Source organism: Lycium ferocissimum, chromosome 11 (assembly GCF_029784015.1).
Source record: "Lycium ferocissimum isolate CSIRO_LF1 chromosome 11, AGI_CSIRO_Lferr_CH_V1, whole genome shotgun sequence".
Lineage (NCBI taxonomy): Eukaryota > Viridiplantae > Streptophyta > Magnoliopsida > Solanales > Solanaceae > Lycium > Lycium ferocissimum.
Genome location: NC_081352.1, coordinates 55645019 through 55663698, shown reverse-complemented (window position 1 = coordinate 55663698; position 18680 = coordinate 55645019). Strand labels below are relative to the sequence as shown.

Sequence of the window (18680 nt, the reverse complement as noted above, 5' to 3'; positions counted from 1 at the left end):
ATTAATATGTGTCACCTTAGATTGTGTGTAAAAGAGGAGTCCACAAAGAGAGTGGGGGAAGGTTGAGTCAAAATCTGTTTACAAAAAGTTTATTTTGAAGTGGCTTCATATAGAGGAAGTTTTGGGCGACGTTAAAAGCAGGGATGGATGGAGTGTATTGGCTGCGAGTTCAATTGAATCTAGTATTTACTTTATAAATATATGACGCGTGTCCTTTTGGAAATTTGCCTCTGATAGTTCAGAGACATGTTTCAGTGACCTTCAAGACATACAACTTTAAGGCCACGTGTGAATTTGTTCATTGATAATTGCGTCTTAAGTAGTTGTCGTCGGCGTTGTGCTGTTACTTTTAATCCAGATTGAGATCTGGATCTTTAAGCTACCATATTTAATCAATTACAGCTGGATTGAAGTCCTCCTAAATATTAATTTATTTAGGAGGATTTGAATTCATCTAACTCATATATCACGTGTTGTGCTCTTGCCGCTAGACTAAAACCCTATGTGCTAGAAAAGTACGTTACTGTTTACATAGTTTCTGTTGTTCTTTCCAAAATGCTTTTGAGCTACGGTAACCCCACCTTCCTACAAGTGAAGAAAGATAAGAGGGAGTGAATCTATTATCCACCGAGTTGTGAAGTGTACAACAATGACCCTTAGCTTGTCAAATTCTTTGATTATCAAGAATGAAAAGAAATGCACAAACCAACAAAGAATAAAAAATAACAACATGGCCAGGTCATTACACAATTGCTGGAGTTGCAATTATAATATTTCCCATCTGTCTAATATGTGGTCATTTTTAATACATATGTTGACTTTATGACAAAAGAGATGATCAGATAATCATCACCATCCGTTTCATGTGTTTTTCTTTTTTGCCCTTCAACTGTCATATATTTAACTTATTTTCCTCCCAACAAAGCAGAACCCTTTTGTGGAAGAAAATAGTCTATTTGAAATTCAGACAAAGTTTTATGTTCAAATCCAAAGAAGGAGAGGTTAGTTCATTGATGATATTCATTTAATTTGGAACATGTATATATGTTATGAACAGACACGATGTATATGAACTAAGAAGAACATGTATATTATGAACAAATTTTACTAATTAGTCCAATTATATACTTCCTTCATTTCAATTTAGGTGGCAAAATTTCATTTTTAATCCGTTTCTAGAAAGAATGACAATTTTATAAATAAAAGAATAACGTATCTTATAAGCTTGGATGCTTGGTATTCAGGTATCTCATGCTAAGATGCACTAGCTAATTTCAAGAGTTCACGGGAGAAAAGGTTTTTTATCCCTGTACAAACTTTTTTTTAACTAGTCACCGGACACGCGTTGCGCGTATACCTCGTCTTAGTGAATATAAATCTTTTAAAAAATATAACGATATCAATTATAAAATAATAAAATGTATGTTGCTAAAATGATAAGTTATCCATCATATCTAAGTCAAAAAAAAAAAAAAAAAACGAAGAAATCCCGCCCAGCAAAAGTCTTTGGATAGCATGTCATAATGTAATTTAGCTATACGGTTTTATACGTATTTGTTTTAGAAGTCCAGACACAATAGGCACAATATGTTGGCTTATATTCACATCGCTCTAGACAATATTATTTTTTTGTGACTCTTTGGTGCAACAAACTTGTAAAAAAGCACTAAGCATATGTATTTGCAGTAAATCCAAAAGTAACCAATAATATCATAAGGAAGACGATATAATATATAATTTAGTCTCCACATATAATACTTAGCTTGATACAATGGTCGCTCGAAGTCTGAAGCCCACTATTCCCATTAGAGATATTTCCAACAAAATATCTACCTCCATTCCTCCAATGGAGATTCTCATTTCTCCACGATATAAGTTCATAATTGTTCCCGGTAGCTTATTTTTTCAGAAGTCCAAATCGTGTATGAAGTTTTCTTCGCATCATAGATGGTTTTACCTCTTTATGTATGTGTTTGCACATATTTGCTCTCCCCTTTTCATTTATTCCCAGTACCGAAGTCCAAGTTATTGCATAAGATTATGATAAAAATAATGTTGAAAGATTTTTGTATCCAATTAACACTCTTGGTTATAGCACTCAGGGTCCGGGGCATAGCTACTGGTTCCTAAGAGGAAAATATTCAAGTTTACATAGCTTTGGTTATGACTTATATACATTATATTTGAAGTACTTAAATTCACATGAAACAACATCACTCAAAACTAAATCTTATTGAATAATATAGAAAATAACTAAAGATCAAAGGAAAGCAAAATTAATTCCAACTAAGAGAAAACAAGAAAAGGAAAAAAAACATTACAAGCAAAGAATTGTATTTGAATTGATTGCTCACAAATTAAAATAGTTTTGTGAGAATCAACAATGACGAAATAAAATAACAACAAGAGTCCTAACGGTACATATGTATGTATAAGGGAAGTAAAGGGCATATGCATTTCCTCAGAGTGGAGAACTGGCAGCTACCAGTAGCCTACGGCAGCAGATTGTCTGAACTTTTCTCTTCCCATTGTTTTGGCCATCTCAGTGAATGTTATTGAAAAAGAAGAAGGAAACCGAAATTTGTATAATTACTATTCATTTAGTTACTAAAATCTTCTCATCTTCCAACTTCCTTACACTTATGACAGAAATTGCTATTTTTATTAGAACATATATTTACATCTTTCACTCAACTACTTCATTATCCACATTTACAACAATTCTTCATCTAATGCCATCCTCTTTTAAAATCATTTGTTGAAATTAAATAAGTGGTTAAAGATTACATGTTTCACGAAGAGAAATTGCTAGCATTAATTAGTAGAAGATGAAAATCTCTCATTAAGTAATTCAAATTCATCATTCAATAAGGGGAGTAATTAAAATATTAATATTTAATTAGATGTTTTATTACACTTTTGAATTACAACAGGATAAAAATTGTAATCTAACTTTGAAGGTACGAGCTTCCCACTTTTAGTAGAACTAGTTCTTTGACATGTGCGTTGCACGTGAATGTCATGTCGGGTTGTACTCGATATGTAAATATAGTAAAATAATTTATGTAAATCAGTAAAAATAACAATATTATGAGATTGTGGATCAAATTTATGAAGACAAGAATACAATTTATTTTAAATGCGCGCAATGTCAAGTTGCCTTTATATGAAAGAAAACACTAAATTAAAAGCTAGATATTGACACACCATTGAATCTTTTCAACAAATACAACTTCAAAAATTAAATTAGTTCATAGTTAGTATCCATTTAAAGAAAGACTAATTTTTTGAAGCTTTGGACGTTGATCTCCATTGCTTTTGTCTTCTTCCTTCGTTGCATCATTATCCTCGAGTTTATGCATCTCTTGAGCAATCAACTTCTTCCTGAATTTTTTACGTTTCTTATCAATTTTAACAAAAAAGGTGAATTCTTTACCTTTATTGAGCACCAATTTGCTATAGTACTTAGATTTGTCCTTCGGTAACATTAAAAAACAATCCATATGTTAGAAATTTTTTAATGTTTAAAGGAAAACTTATGTAACTTCTCTTCCTCTAATAAAAGTACTTTCAAACTATTAATATAATTAAAATTAAATAAATGATCTTCTTACCTTTTGAAGGGCTGATTCAATGTACTTTTTCACATTAAAATCTAGTAATAAATATTTTGCAGGATAAAAAAGGATAACATGGATACCTCTTTCTTCGTTGTAAATTTCAAGTCTTAAGAAATATCTAAAATATTGAAGATAAACAATTTAATAACTCTTTTTTCCTGAATTGTGAAAAAAGTTAAATGAAATTTCGCCCTGAACAAATAACAAATTTTGATGTTCGTTCATAACAATTACCATATTGTGACAGTTCGTTCCAAATAGATTTCAAACTTTACAAACAGATGTTTAATGCCTTCATGCACAGTGGCGTACGCAGGATTTTTTTATAAGCGGTGTCGACATTTAAAAAATAAACAAATGAATAATTGATATAAAAATAAAGATTGGAGAACGACTTAATTTTCGGTGTTAGGGTTTAGCTTTAGACTTTATTGTTATGCACTGTTCGTTCAAGTTTTTAATTTTGACAGCTCTACATATTCTGAATCTTAGTCTGGCTGGTTTATTGTCTCCTAACTTGACAAGGAACCGCAAGTTCGAATCCGGTTGGCAACATTTACTTTTTTAGTACAACTAAAATATAAAAACGTGAAAATAGATTAAGCTAGGTGCCCTTGTTGTAGCTTGAAGTCGGGAAGGACACTTCTCACGTGAAGCACCAAACCAACGAACCAACGAGGCGTAACTGCTTAAGTTGTGTCATTTATACTTTTTGTACATATATTACGATTTTTCAAATTATTTTTAATATATATCTCTACAAAAAGCTTCGACAAAGGGGTGTTGGATGACACCCCTGGGCATAGGGTGGGTCCGCCCACGCATGTCCTTACATGCCTTAGAATTTGACTCCCCCTGACTGCCAAATCCTTGGGGTAAGGACATGTAGACTTCCTCATGTAAATCACCCTGGAAAAAAGCACTATAGACATCCATTTTGGAAAAGAGGCCATGAGTGCGAGCAATAGAGATAACACATCTTCTTTGTCACCATTTTCACAAACTGTTTGAAAAGGTGTCATGGTAACCCAAACCCTTTTGTTGAGTAAAACCTTTAGCAACAAGTCTTGCTATATATCTCTCAACACTTCTATCAGCCTTGAATTTGACTTTGACCACCCATTTGCAACCAATGGCCTTATTCCCTGCAGGCAAGTCAACAACATCCCAAGTGTGATTGTCAATGAGAGCTAATAACTTAAGGTTCGTAGCCTGAATCCAAGCTGGATCCTGAGCAGCTTGGTCGAAGGAAGTTGGTTCAGTAATAGAGGAGAAGGCATTAAGACAAGAAGCATAAGAAGGTGACAAGGAAGAATAAGAAATAGAATCAGAAATAGGATAAGGAATAGAAGAATAAGAGAGGTGAGCAAAATCTGTAAGCCAGATGGAGGGTTTGTGCACTCGTATGGATTTCCTAGAAGGAAGAGAAGGAGGAATAACAGGAGCCAAATTAGGAGATGGAGTAAGGGAAGGAACTGGAGTAGGTGAAGAAAGTGAAGAGAGAGAGAGAGAGTTATCTGGAGCAAGAGGATCAAGAGAAGGAAGGAAGAAAGGAACAAAAATTGAAGAATCATGAGCAGGAAGGACAGTAGAAGGAAAAGTTGTATCATGAGTATCTATGCTAGGAAATGTAAAGGGAACAGGAGGCAGAAATGAAAATTTGGGGTGCCTGAAAGGAAAAATGGACTCATGAAACACATCTCTAATGACAAAGAAGGAACCAGTGAAAATATTGCACAATTTGTAGCCTTTTTGGGTGTCTGAATAGCCCATAAAACAGAAGAAATAACCTTGGGTGAAAATTTGTCTGAGTAATGAGGAGTAGTTGCATAACAAAGGAACCCAAACACTCTCATTTGACTGCGAGATGGATTAGAACCATGAACAACTTCAAAAGGGGATTTGCCACCAACGACACTGGAAGGTAATCTGTTGATAACGTAGACAACAGTAAGAAGACACTTAACCCAGAACTTAAGTGGGGCATATGATTGGAATCTTAGTGCTCTGGATATTTCAAGGAGTTGCCTGTGTTTTCTTTCAGGCACGCTATTCTGTTGGGGTGTATGAACACAAGAGCTTTGATGTATAATGCCAAGAGAAGAAAACAAAATAGAGCAGTGAGTGTTAAAAAATTCAAGACCATTATCAGATCTAATTGTCTTAATAAAAGCTGACTATTGAGTATGAAGAAAGTTGATAAAGTTTCTGATCAAAACAGTTGTGTCACTTTTTATTTTCATCAAGTACACCCAAGTCATTCTAGAGAAACCATCTACAATCATAAGAAAATACTTGAATCCGTGATGAGTAGCCTGTCTATAAGGTATCCATGTGTACAAGTTCAAAAGGGAGTACAGTTTTCTTGACACTAAAGGGAAAAGGAGTTCTAGCTTGTCTTGCAAGTGGACAAACTGTACAATGAAAAGATTATTTATTAACTAGATCTCTTGGTGATGGAATTCTGAGAAGGACTGATATAGGAGCATGACCCAATCTCTGGTGCCATGTAGAGCATTACAATGGTTGTGTGGTAGATAGATATTGAGTCGAAATAGTTGTAGAAGAGCAAGCTGGAGTAGGTTGTGATAACGATGCTGTAGAAGGAACATCTGTTGCTTTGACAGGTGATGGATGCTTGGTAGATTGAAGTATGTAAAGTCCATCCTTCTCCTTATCAATACCCCTCACTCTGCCAGTGTATAGGTCCTGAAAGAGCCAAAAATCAGGACACAAACCAACCATGCATTGCAAAGCCTTAGTTAACTTTGAGACTGAAAGAAGATTGTAATGGAAATGGGAACATATAACACATTCTGCAATGTATCATTGAAAATAGAAATGGTCCCAATATGTGTGACACGAGTAGTTTGTCCATTAGAAAGATGTATCTTGCTAGATTTAGGTGGTATAGGATCTGAATGAAGTAACAAATTCAAGGTTGAAACCATGTGGTTAGTAGCTCCAAAGTCAATCACCCATGAATGAGATTCCAAACCTGTATGGGAAGCAGAGTTAGAAAATATACCTGCCATGTTGACAGTTGCATTAGTGAGAGGTGAATTTACTGTTGGATCATGCTTGATAAGGTGCAGGACCTGTGATACTGATCAGGAGTAAGTTGAGGAGCTGCACTTATGTGGTAAGATGGAACTGTGCTGTAAGATGGAGTAGCATGGACAAGAGGTGGTGGTGCAATACTGGTGGATGCTGCAGTGTTTATGTTAGGAGGAAGTGGAGTGGTGCTGCCTGAGGACAGCTAATCTGATCCATCATTATATTGCACATTATTTGCTCTAGGTGGTGGTCTGGGAGTCCCATGATTTTGCTGCTTGTTGAAGGATTTCTTCTTGTGAATCTTGTAATGAGGTGGATAACCAATCAATCTATGACAACCCTTCATGGTATGACCATGAAGTTTACAGTGGTCACAAAATTGATCAGAATTTTGTTGATAGTTCTGCTGATATTTGTTATTAGGAGAGTCGAATCCTGTGGATATCTATTGTGTTGTATAGTGGCTAAGGCAGTTGGATCATTTAAATTCAGATGTTGAAGAGATGCTGACTGAGCTATCACATTTGATTGCATTCTGTGACTCTCATCTTGTATGATCATACTATAAGCTTGGTTCAATTTTGGGCTTGGAACTGTCAAAAGAATTTGACTATGAGATTGGGCATAAGTTTCATTAAGTCCCATCAGAAATTGCATCAAACGTTGTTGTTCCATATGTGTCATATACTCCTCATGTTTATCACTATACTTATCACAATCACAAACAGGCATAGGTACCAAAGATATGTATTCATCCCAAACATTCTTCAACCTAGAGAAAAATTCAGAAACTGAACTAGTTCCTTGGTTCATAGTGTAAATCTCATGATGCGACTGATAAAATAGCGTGAGATTACGCTTATCAAATCATTCTTTCAAGTCAACCCACACGATATGCGCGTTGGATGAATATCGAATTCCATGTCCCAGTTTCTTTGCAACAGAGTTAGTAATCCAGGACAATACGAATGCATTCCATCTATCTCATTCCTATTCTAGGTCACCTTAGTATTGTTCTCTACGACATTTTCCTTCTATGAATCCCATCTTATTCTTAGCAAGTAACACTACTTTCATCGAATTACTCCATGCATTATAGTTTTCAGTTCCAGTTCATTGTTAAGGGATTAAGATGCTACCTGGTGTGTCAGATGGATGCAAGTAGAGAGGGCTTCGTAGATGAATATCTGTGAATTTCTCTGTCATTGAATCTGTTGTACTTGTTTATCTCTGTAATCGCCATTTAAAGTCAGGCTGAACTCGACTGGTTCTTTAATGGCGGAATTAACGAAATCAGTTTTTTAGGGCAAAGTTCACTTCGATCAAATCGCGATATACATATAATCGTTAAGCTCGAACAGCAAGGTCAATTGGTCTATGGCTCTGATAACATGTTGAAGGGGAAATTGAGCTTAATCAATGATGAAGATGATAAGTACTGTGCAGAAACTCAGAGAGAGGGAATTGGGAGAATTTTCTATGTATTCATATTCACAACAATCAAGTATCAAATTTGTACAATCTCTTACTTATATTGACAGCAAAGATACCAAAATATCTAGATTTGGAGCATCAACTCCCACTAACTAATTAACTACTTTCCTGACAAACTAACTAACTGTGTACAACTCTTCATTGCTTACACAAGGTACAACCTATACTAGCCAACTTTCTCTACATAGTGAAGAAGTCATTTAAGAAGTGAAAGAAATATATATAATTATTTATGGTATGAAACGTTTTCAGGAAGCATTAAAGTATTTGGATTCTTGAATTTTGAGGGGCTGAAGCATTTAAATTACATTTTTTAATGTAAAGAAATTTTATTTTAATGAAGGTTTGTTTTTACTTCAGGGGCAAAATACTAATCTAATTTTGAAAGTAGGACCTTCCCACTTTTAGTATAATATGATGATAAATGATTTTATGACCTTTTTACAATGGATTTTCATTTTTTACACGTAAGAGATCTGAAAAGGTCATTTTCTTCCATTCAAATTTTAGGAGGGTAAGGGATCTCATTTCCCAGAGTTCACTGGAAAGCCTAACTTCTAACTCTATGTTAATTTATTTATATTCCTGTGCTCCTCGTGACGCAAATTTGATCTCACTCAAAACTTATCCAAGACATGGAAACAGCTTCTTGCATAAATGTAAGGTAAGATTGCTTACAATAGATCCTTGTAGTCCGGCCCTTCCCCGGACGCAGCGCATAGCGGGAGCTTAGTGCACCTGTCATGGCCCAAACGCAGGTCGTGCAGGCACCTACCATATTACTAACCTAGTAGGCGAACCCTTGCCAATAACCCAACCCTTAAAACATACGACCACAATCTGTAAAATTTACAACATTAAAAATAGACACCTCTTACAAACTCGCTTCAATTACAACAAAAATCCGAAAGAATTCCCCGGGATCTAGTCTAGACAGGTACAAGAGCTCCTAAATTACAAGAGGACAAAATAATTGACACAACCTCTGCCGGAAGTGAGATAGGCGAAGCTGTAGGAGAATATCCGATAGATCCTCACGACGAAACTTCAGCTAAGACCTGCAACACATCTACACCCAGAAAGGGCGTAGCAAGAGTAGTATCAGTACACCACACGTACTGGTAAGCATCATAGGTTGACTAAGATTAGTTCACGCAATACAATATAAAGTCAATAAGATAAACAATTAAGTCAATGAACCTCAAAATTCTAAATAAATATTACTACAACATTAACTCGCGTGCCTTGTTACCCTCGAAGCTTACTCCTTTTATTCCCAGAATATAACTCTCCCACTCTCTGTATGCTATACTTTCACCCTTGTTGTTAAAAGAGTTCACCTACTCATATTTACTACTATAATACACTGTATGCGAGAAAATAAATCACTATCTGACAACCAACACTACACCTAACCTGTGTAAGCCCCTCTCCACCAGACTCTCAACAACATACATGAAATAAACGAGCAATGTTAACGATAATAGTACACACATGTATAACGTAAATCATGAGATGTGGTGAAATGCAAATGCGATGCAGGGCCCAAACACACTGTACATACACGCTAGCTGATATCTTAGCTCAGTAGCCATGACCTGCAGGGGACCCATGGTGTCTATGTACCACTCGTTCTGGAATACCCCTCGGACCCCAGCACAAACCTCCGCCCCAGAACGAACCTCGGTCGCGGATTCCAATTCATATACATATATGTAATTCAAGTACTCAACTCCACAGCAACAAGGCCGGATAACACAATGCCCATACTCAGCCTTGCCTGTTACCTTTATCCCTGCATAAGCCATGCAGTGCAATGCACGAAACTAAATGACAAATCAATTATAATTTCAGGGATGGGCGTAATGTCAACCCAACTCAATAAACTTCTTTTAATATGACCTCTTATTTTCAAGGAAACAACCTTATGAACATTCAACAAAATGGGACATACAGACTGAATTTCACCCCCTTCTAGGGTTGCATAAAAGTAAACACGAGGTATCTCCTAAGCGACAACATCACTTCCTATTAAACTAAATCATTATTATTATAACCATAATTATACCATATTTTAGTCACATTAGCAAGTCCGTCCATCCAAACTCCGTGTCCGAAGACCTAAGCATGCATTCTCCCGTCAACTCTAAGTGTATATACGATTCGCTAATCAAAGTCTAACTAAAGTAAACCATAACCTACCTCTTTGACGAACAGATATTTGATTCTCCAGGAATTTCTTGTCTTCTTAGCCTTTATCCTATTCCATGAGCGATAATGTTCGTACGGAAGGGTGGAAAAGAAATTAGAAGGGTTTTCTTTTTTCTTAGGGTCCATTGTTTTTCATGAGGAACCCTAAGAGCAGCCCTTGAGAGTCTTTTGTTGAAAAGGGAGAGAAAAAGACTAAGTACAAAAATTCAGGCTACTGTTCCGCGTGGACCGCTGCGGCGGTCGCTAAGCCACTATAGCGGTACCGCTATGGCGGTCCACTGACCGCTATAGTGGTCCGCTTTATTTTCTAGCCCGAAATTTTCAAATCCTTCCGAAATTGATTTTTCCCACTCTTAACTCTTAAAACACATCATGAAGCTTATTATTTACAATCCTTGACCTAGATTGGGCATGGTTTCGCGAAATATTAAATAACGACCGGACGGGTCGTTACACCACCCGCGCTGCCCTTTCAAAACTTATCCAAGAAAGAATAAGCGGTTGCTGCAAATATATCAAGCTAAAGAGATCGGAGTCAAAAACCCAAAGGGATCTCACATCTAATTATAACTAATTCCTATCGCTAAATAATGAATTTTAAAAAAAAATCCGATTTATAAAGAGAATGATTTTTGTTTGAACTAATTATCCAACAAATAATGAATATAAGTAATGTTTATTAAGAATCAAGCGATCAGAGGGTAAGCATCATTCGCCGTGAAAATGGTGAACTACAACGGAGGGTGCAGTGAGGATTTCTGATCGGGACAGATGGAGGAAATAAAAAATGTGGTATTAGCGAACATCGACAAATGTGACTTCATATGGCATTGGATAAATATAACTTATAAATCACGTTCACATGCGACTTATAAATCACATTTGTCAAATGCACGCTCAACAAGTACGACTTAGCTTTAATTGCGCCCCGATCAATCTAATCTACGGATAAAGATAATACCCGCATAACTAACGCAACATTTAGCTAGCGTATACATTATGTTATCTAACGAGAATCTATGTACAAATTCATGTTGGCTAGAATGTCGAATACGAATGTGTGCGTATATCTCTTTCTATGTATTATTCCATGCTGAATAAAATGTGGAATAAGAACACACAAAACACAAACACTAGCAATACATATATTAAAGTATTTAAAGATCAAAATTTCCTTGAAGTAGGTAATCTCGACATAAAATTCCATGTATTATTATTTCATGCATAACAATCCATTAGTATTCATCGTGTAACAACCATTTCATTATTATTCACCTCATAAATAACCCATATTATAATCTCTCATAACTAGCATCTGAATGAGTGACACCCTTGGGCATGTATCTATCAAAGACTAGAAGTCTAGAACAAGTGCTTTTATTCAAATACACTGCTCAACATGATCTTCGCGGGTTGCTGGGTACTCTTGTCAAGCTTCACTTTTTTGAATTACAAAAGCATCTAACAAAACGTGAAGGAACTGAGAAAATATCACAATTCTTATTTAGCCTCTGGGTTGCAAAACATAAGTAAATGAATTATATTATGTTTGATGCATATCCATTTCTTCAATAATTTAATCCATTTCAAATTAGTTGAACCTGGAAACTATCAACAATGTTGGGACATCCTTTTCTACTTCTGATTACCGCATTCTGTTATTGGATCAACCAAGCAGAGTTTCTACACGCATTTGTCTTTGTTATAGAAGCAGTCGAGCATCCAAGGACATCATCCAACCCCTTCAATGGAAACAGTAGCCTTCTCCCCACTTAAAAGATGCTGCACTCCAATTATCCCATTCGAAAGAGACAGTATGTGGAAAACATTAGACAGGGAGCGGGAAGTGTGGGACTCACAGCACTCATATTATCCCCAAAGATAGAGTCACTATGTGAAGCAGCATAAGATGTCAAGATCAGATAGTGATTCAAGGACACCGACAATCACTCTTTGGAGCATAGCTTATGAATTGGTGGAGAAATAGCAGGTGCACTTTCCTACTTGCATTCATGTGCTTCTTGTGCTATTTTCCACAGAGATATCAAATCAAGTAACATATTATTGGACAAGAAGAGCTGTAGTTTCTGATTTTGGCCTTTCAAGATTAGTTCCTCTTGAAAAGAATCACTTAACAACACAAGTTGGAGGCACATTTGCTTACTTGCTAATTGCCCCTAAGATAGCTAGTTCGTGAACTTATAGGCTGGTAAAAAATAATGTCTGTGTGAGTTGGTTGAAATAGCAGCTGAATAAAAGTAAATGAAGCTACCATGTGTGCAAGAGGCTCTTACTAACTTGTCACGACCCAACCTAGAGCCATGACTGGTGTTCAGGGGGTAGAACCTCCAAGCAAGTGTTACTGCGATTTTATAGAAAATTGAACAGAGTTTTCTCTATTCCTAAGGTTATAAAAACTTTCTTATCTCAACTAAATCACATAGCACAAGAACATTCAATGCATACTTACTCGTGACTCTCCGAGGGCATGGTACAATGTATCTCTCTTTTCTTTATTGTTTCCTCCTTAAGTGTGTGACAGTTAAGGTGAATTCGATTATCTAACACTATTTCTCCGGTTAACCAGATGGCTCAGACTAGATCATCCAATGGCAGAACTAGGATAGAAGTTTAGGAGGCACAACATGTCGCCTCAGGCAGGACCATCTCCCCCATCTAGGGGAAGAGGCAGAGGCTGCAAACAAGGCCAAGTAACGGGTCGCTGTACCACACTGGACCAGATTTTTTAAGGAGGCAAGTCTCTCCTTTCTGTCAAAAAGACTTAATTAAAGTCTCTCACAGGAGTATATCAAATTTTGTCTATTTAAATACACTAATTGTACGTTGAATATTTACATGTCATTCTTAGTATTTGGCGCTCTAAAGCACTTCTGGAATGATTGGTAAAAAACAATATGCTTCAATTATTATTATTTTTTGATAGGCAAGAAACAATTCTTCCATAGTACTAGCAAAATGTTTCTCAAATGATTTGGCCACACACAAACTGCTACTATCCAAAACACTTCTCCAGAGATTCATATGATGAAAAGTGCTTTTCAAAATAAGTACCATTTGAAAGTTTGACCAAAGAGGGTCTAATTAGACCAATTGTGGCGGTATTCTTGTTCCCAGAACTATCCATTTTTCATTTATCACTCTACTAATTTCCCTATATATTATCAGACCTTAATTTTGTTTTTAGTTATTCCAGAGGCAATACTTGTATGTATGGAATACGCTAATAGTCATTTTTACAGTTTAAATTTTCTTTCTTTCACCTCATTTTTTTATCACCTCCTTCTGCGCGATATAGCCTGAATGATTGACCAATTTTTGTTAGAACAACTATACACATCCGGAATATTGACCAATTTTCAGACGCTGAAAATGACTAACATATTATGAAAGGAGTCTTGTTAATATTCTATGTTTGTCGTCTTCACCAAACTTGTTGAATTTACACTTTTGCTATCCCAATTGGATCAGCTTGGCACATTGTAATCTGACAATTAAAATGATATCCCTTGAAACATTTACGAAGTCACAACTCTTTATACTCCTAAAGATCATAACCATTGTCCAATCATAATAATTAACGCGCCAACAACTCAGGCTAAAGATGACGAGGTAGCTGAGAAGTGGATGAAACTTTATCCCTAGATGTTAAGAGGTATTTGTTACACCTTGGAAAATTTCGCGTTATCAAGACTGTGGACGGCTTAATATGAGCTCAGGGGAGAGCAGAGTTACACAAGCATTATGGATGAAGATTATGTTATCTGAGCATAAGAACATATATATGACATTTGGAGAGTGTATGGAGTAAATCGGTTAACATGATCACTCGATGATAACCCTTGAAACCATGAGTTAAGGTGGGGCCCACATGTCGGAATTTTGTAAAGGATATATTATAAGTGATACAAGTAGTACATGGAAAGTTAAGCAAGTCCTAAGAAGGACCCATAAGCCAAATATGGACATAAGCCCTCCAAAAGGACGATTTAAGAAAATGTTTTCGGATGAGTTGAATTGGAGGGGCAAAAACGGCATTATAAGTTTGGCATTTGGAAAAACACCAAGAATAAAAGTTGTAGATAATTGAAAGAGCTTTCCAACCATAGGTCGCGGGCCCTCACACGATGTCGGAATCAAGAGTTATGGTCATTTTAAGAGCAAGACCCTAAGCTGCCAAATGGCTCGGCGGGCCCCACGTGAGAAGGTCGGTGAAACCGACCTAGGAGGTGTATAAATAACCCAATCAACCCCGTTTTTCCAGCATAATAACATTCCAAAGGGTCCTAGAAAATTCTCTACACCTCCCCCAAGCATTATAGTCCGATAAATCAAGAATTTGACAAGATTACGCCAAACTAGTCCGTGAAAGGTGATTGTTCTTGCTTCTACTTAAGCTTGGTGTTGGAAAAGGTTGATGTGGCTGAGTTTTTTTTTTCAAGTATAAGGTATGTTATTTATCCCATCTTTTATGTTGAGTTTATTTGAAGGTCTAGCAAGCCTTAAAAATGAAACTAGTTATGGAGAAAAGGTCATAGTGTTGTATTGTAGTTGTTGTGTTTATGGGCTGTTTGAACGTGTTGTGGCCGTGTGGATGGACTGATTTATGCATACAAAAACGGTATCTAACATTGTTGGAGTGTTGATGAGATTATACTCCTTGATTGGGATGGAAGAAAGTGCATATTGTTGTTGTATGTTGAAAAACGTTGTTTGGGATGTTTATGGAATATGTTGGTATGAATAATAGTGTTGTTGATGTTGGTATTATTGTTGTTGTTGATTGGTTGCTTTGAATTGTAATTTTGGGCTAGGCATATAAACGGGGGAGATCTTTATCGATTTTCGGCAAAATATAGAGTAGTTTGATTTGAAATTTGGAACAAGTGTGCAATAAAGAGTCTAACGTTAGTGTGAATCCTTTTAAGTGTAGGCTTACGAGCTTGGACGAATAAGCGTAGCTAATAAGAGGTGGAACAGGTATGTAAAGCTTATTCTTTCTTTCTTTTGGCATGTCTTAGATGTAAGTAAGATATGATACGAGCTTCGGGGTAACTCTATTCGTAAGTTCCGAGCATGTCTACGATTCTTATTCACTTCTTGACATTCGCATTCTTAATATAGTCGGGCTATTGCCCTCGAGTCTTTGTATGATCGGATAGTACATGGTGCATAAAGAGATCCTGTTACTAAAGAGTCTATAATGAATAATGTCCCTAACTTTCATAAATGGGCTCGGATTGCTTTGATACGTTCGTAAAAGATTCCATAGCGAACAATGCTCGTAACGTCCATGGGCGGGCTCGGATTGGTTTGATGCATGTCTACGATCCCTAAGATTCTCTTTAACGTAGTTCTAATGGCAATTAGAACGGATATAATATGACTATCGTTTTAATGCTCGAGCGTGATTACTTACTTATCTATCGAGTTTGAAATGATGATTTATATGCATATGGTTTCTCTCACTACTACTCGTGCTAGGCGAATTATATCTTTCACCGAGTCCGGGCGGGTATGTATTCGTGCACGGTTTATTGCATTGTTCACCACCGAGTCCCTCACTGTAGGGCGGGTACGGTATATATATATATGATGATTCTATTCACCGAGTCCCTCACTAAAGGGCCGGGTACGGTATATATATATGATGATTCTATTCACCGAGTCCCTCACTAGAGGGCCGGGACACGTTATATATGCATATGTACAAGATGATTACTCACTTATACTTCTAAGTCCCATAATGAGTTGGTTATGATATTGACAAGTATGATTCATGTTTCAAAGGCAAGCCTTGTGGTTTTCTGGTTACTGGACTAACTTTCTATACTCCTTACTTCAGTACGATTTTGTTCTTGTATTCCATGCTTTACATGCTCGGTACATATTCCGTCCGACCCCTTTCTTCGAGGAGCTGCGTTTCATGCCACGCGTGTGTATACGAGCGTAGTAGCGGATATTAGTAGAAGATGTTCCGGTTTGGATTGGCGGGCTCCATTTCCTTCCAGGAGTCGCGAGTCGGAGTATCTATGTTATGGTATCTTGAGTTATGTTAGAGACTTTGCGACGAGTCACGTATATAACATGTCGGTTGTTGTAGCGGCTGCTAAGTAGGTGTATCATTATGCATTATGTTACAGGTTTCATATGATTACAGATTTTACTTGATTTGAGAAGGACGAAAAGCATGTTCTTTTTGAAAAGCTTACATTATGCACTCATGTCATGATTTAAGGGCCCAGTATGATTATGAGTATCACGAGAATCAGCGGGTTCGCTCGGCCCTAAGTAAGGGTCGGGTGCCCATCATGCCCTATCGAAAGTTGGGGTGTGACAGTATTATGGTTATGTCGCATCATAGTCATTGAGGCTTGACTTGATCTACACCATACATTGGCTAAACCAGATCGTGCGTCATACGATGTTGGCATACTAGCGCGTCAATGATAGAGCGTCGTGTCGTGCCTACGAGGTGAACTCAATCGGTTGAGATTTGTGTTGCAATATTGATTATGTGCCTATCGAAAACAGATTTTGGCTGCACCCATCACTGGGGACTTGCAAGAAATGGAAGGCAAAACACATGTAAACGTTCAGCTTTACTTTGTGACTGGCTTATGTCTTCCTGGAAAATTACTAATGTTTGTTACTCATTAAACATCACTCTTGCAGTGTAGACGGAAGTCACCTTTATGTATGTCAATAGTCTCGACAAAGTTCACACTAATCGGATGACAAGCATGGGAAAATGCTATGAAGATGCCATAAAAAGGAAACAATTGGAAAAGCTCAAGATGCAAAAACAGTGCATTCCCAACTACGACGAATAACTGAATTTATTAGCCATGTTTTAACGCAAATCATCAGTGCATAGGGAAATTAACTTTAGAAAGAGGCAAAAATAACCTCAACTGCTGATCATAAAAAAACTGGGCGCGTCTCACAGACTAGCTGTTTGAGTAGGAGGAACAACATAATCCACCACAACAACACCATCCAAACAATCCCTAACCTTGTCTTTCTCCTCATTCGCAAGCTCATTTTGCGTCTCCAAATCTTCCAATTGCTTCACTCCTTTAAAAACCGCGATGGAAGCAATCGAAAACCCTTTAGCCCTCCCTGGAGAAAAGTTCTCCCCAACAGTCAACTGTTCAATCCCTGAAAACTTCTCCTTAATTCCCCCAACAGCACTCAAAACTTGCGATTCCTCATTTTCCCCCAAATTCTCTTTCAATTTAAGAAACGTAACCCTCATAGCCGAACCAGGTGGGACCACACTGGGTCCAGAGAAATCAGTAGCCACCCAATCAACGGCCATGATGTCATCAACCACAGGCAATACGTGTTCCTTAACAACGCTGACGTGGGCGGGGTGTGCTGAGTAATCAGCCAAGTCGGATTTAGAGTTGTAGCGAGAATGAAGTATGTGAGTGAATGAAAAAGAAGAAGAAGATTTGAGAAGGGGACCAGAAGAGAGATGTATGACTTGGTTGAGAGAAGTTAAGGAGTTGAGGTTGTTGACCATAGCGGTGAGTTTTGAAGGGTCGGCATTGGGTTTGGCTTTGAAGAGCACAACGTGTTCGATGATTTGCTTAGCAGAAGAACACATTTTGATGGAACGATGTGAAGAGGAGTAGGTGGGTTTGAGATGGCGAAAGGTGAGGGTGGTAGGAGGGAATGAGCGAGGGGATAAGTAGTGAGAGCAAGCTATTCCTGACGTTTTGATACCCAACATTTTTTTTTCTACCGTGCTTAGGCGTTGACTGCTGTTTCGGGTTGAGTAATTTTGGATCCTTTGATTGCTGCTGCGTGCAAGTAGTTGTTAGGGTCGTGGACGATGATCAGACTGTCATTTTATATTCGGAAAAGGGTCAATTATACTTTGTGTTCAAATATACTCCGATATTATATTTTTGGCACACTTATATCATTCAATTTAACGGAGGGATACATGTTACGAAGTCGTATCTAGTTCGTTTAAAAAAATAATAGACTTATTTTTTTTAAAGCCAAAAAAATATAAACGAACAAGATAACACATTACAAAAAATTATCTCGTGGCTTTAAAAAAATAAGTCTACTAAGACAATATGTAGACTTATTTTTTTTAACGTCATGTGATATTCTTTTTAGTTAAAAAACAAGCTAAATGATTTTTTTTAATAAAAAAAATTTGTCAGTGAAAAAAGTATATTTGCACCATTTGTGTAGCGGCTGGGGCATATTTGCACTATTTGTGTAACGGTAGAGGTATATTTGTACCACTTTTTTGACAAG

At 37.0% G+C, this 18680-nt stretch overlaps 1 protein-coding gene across 1 annotated transcript; it reads right to left on the bottom strand.

Moving 5' to 3' along the window:
- Window positions 1-8795: 8795 nt before the first annotated feature.
- On the bottom strand, window positions 8796-18248 carry LOC132037452 (stress-response A/B barrel domain-containing protein UP3-like). The gene is made up of 2 exons (XM_059427974.1): window positions 17310-18248; window positions 8796-9240 (listed from the first exon to the last, which is right to left on the bottom strand). Exon 1 carries the CDS (start codon window positions 18136-18138, stop codon window positions 17344-17346), a length of 795 nt encoding a protein of 264 aa, XP_059283957.1. The 5' UTR covers window positions 18139-18248; the 3' UTR covers window positions 8796-9240; window positions 17310-17343.
- Window positions 18249-18680: the final 432 nt, after the last annotated feature.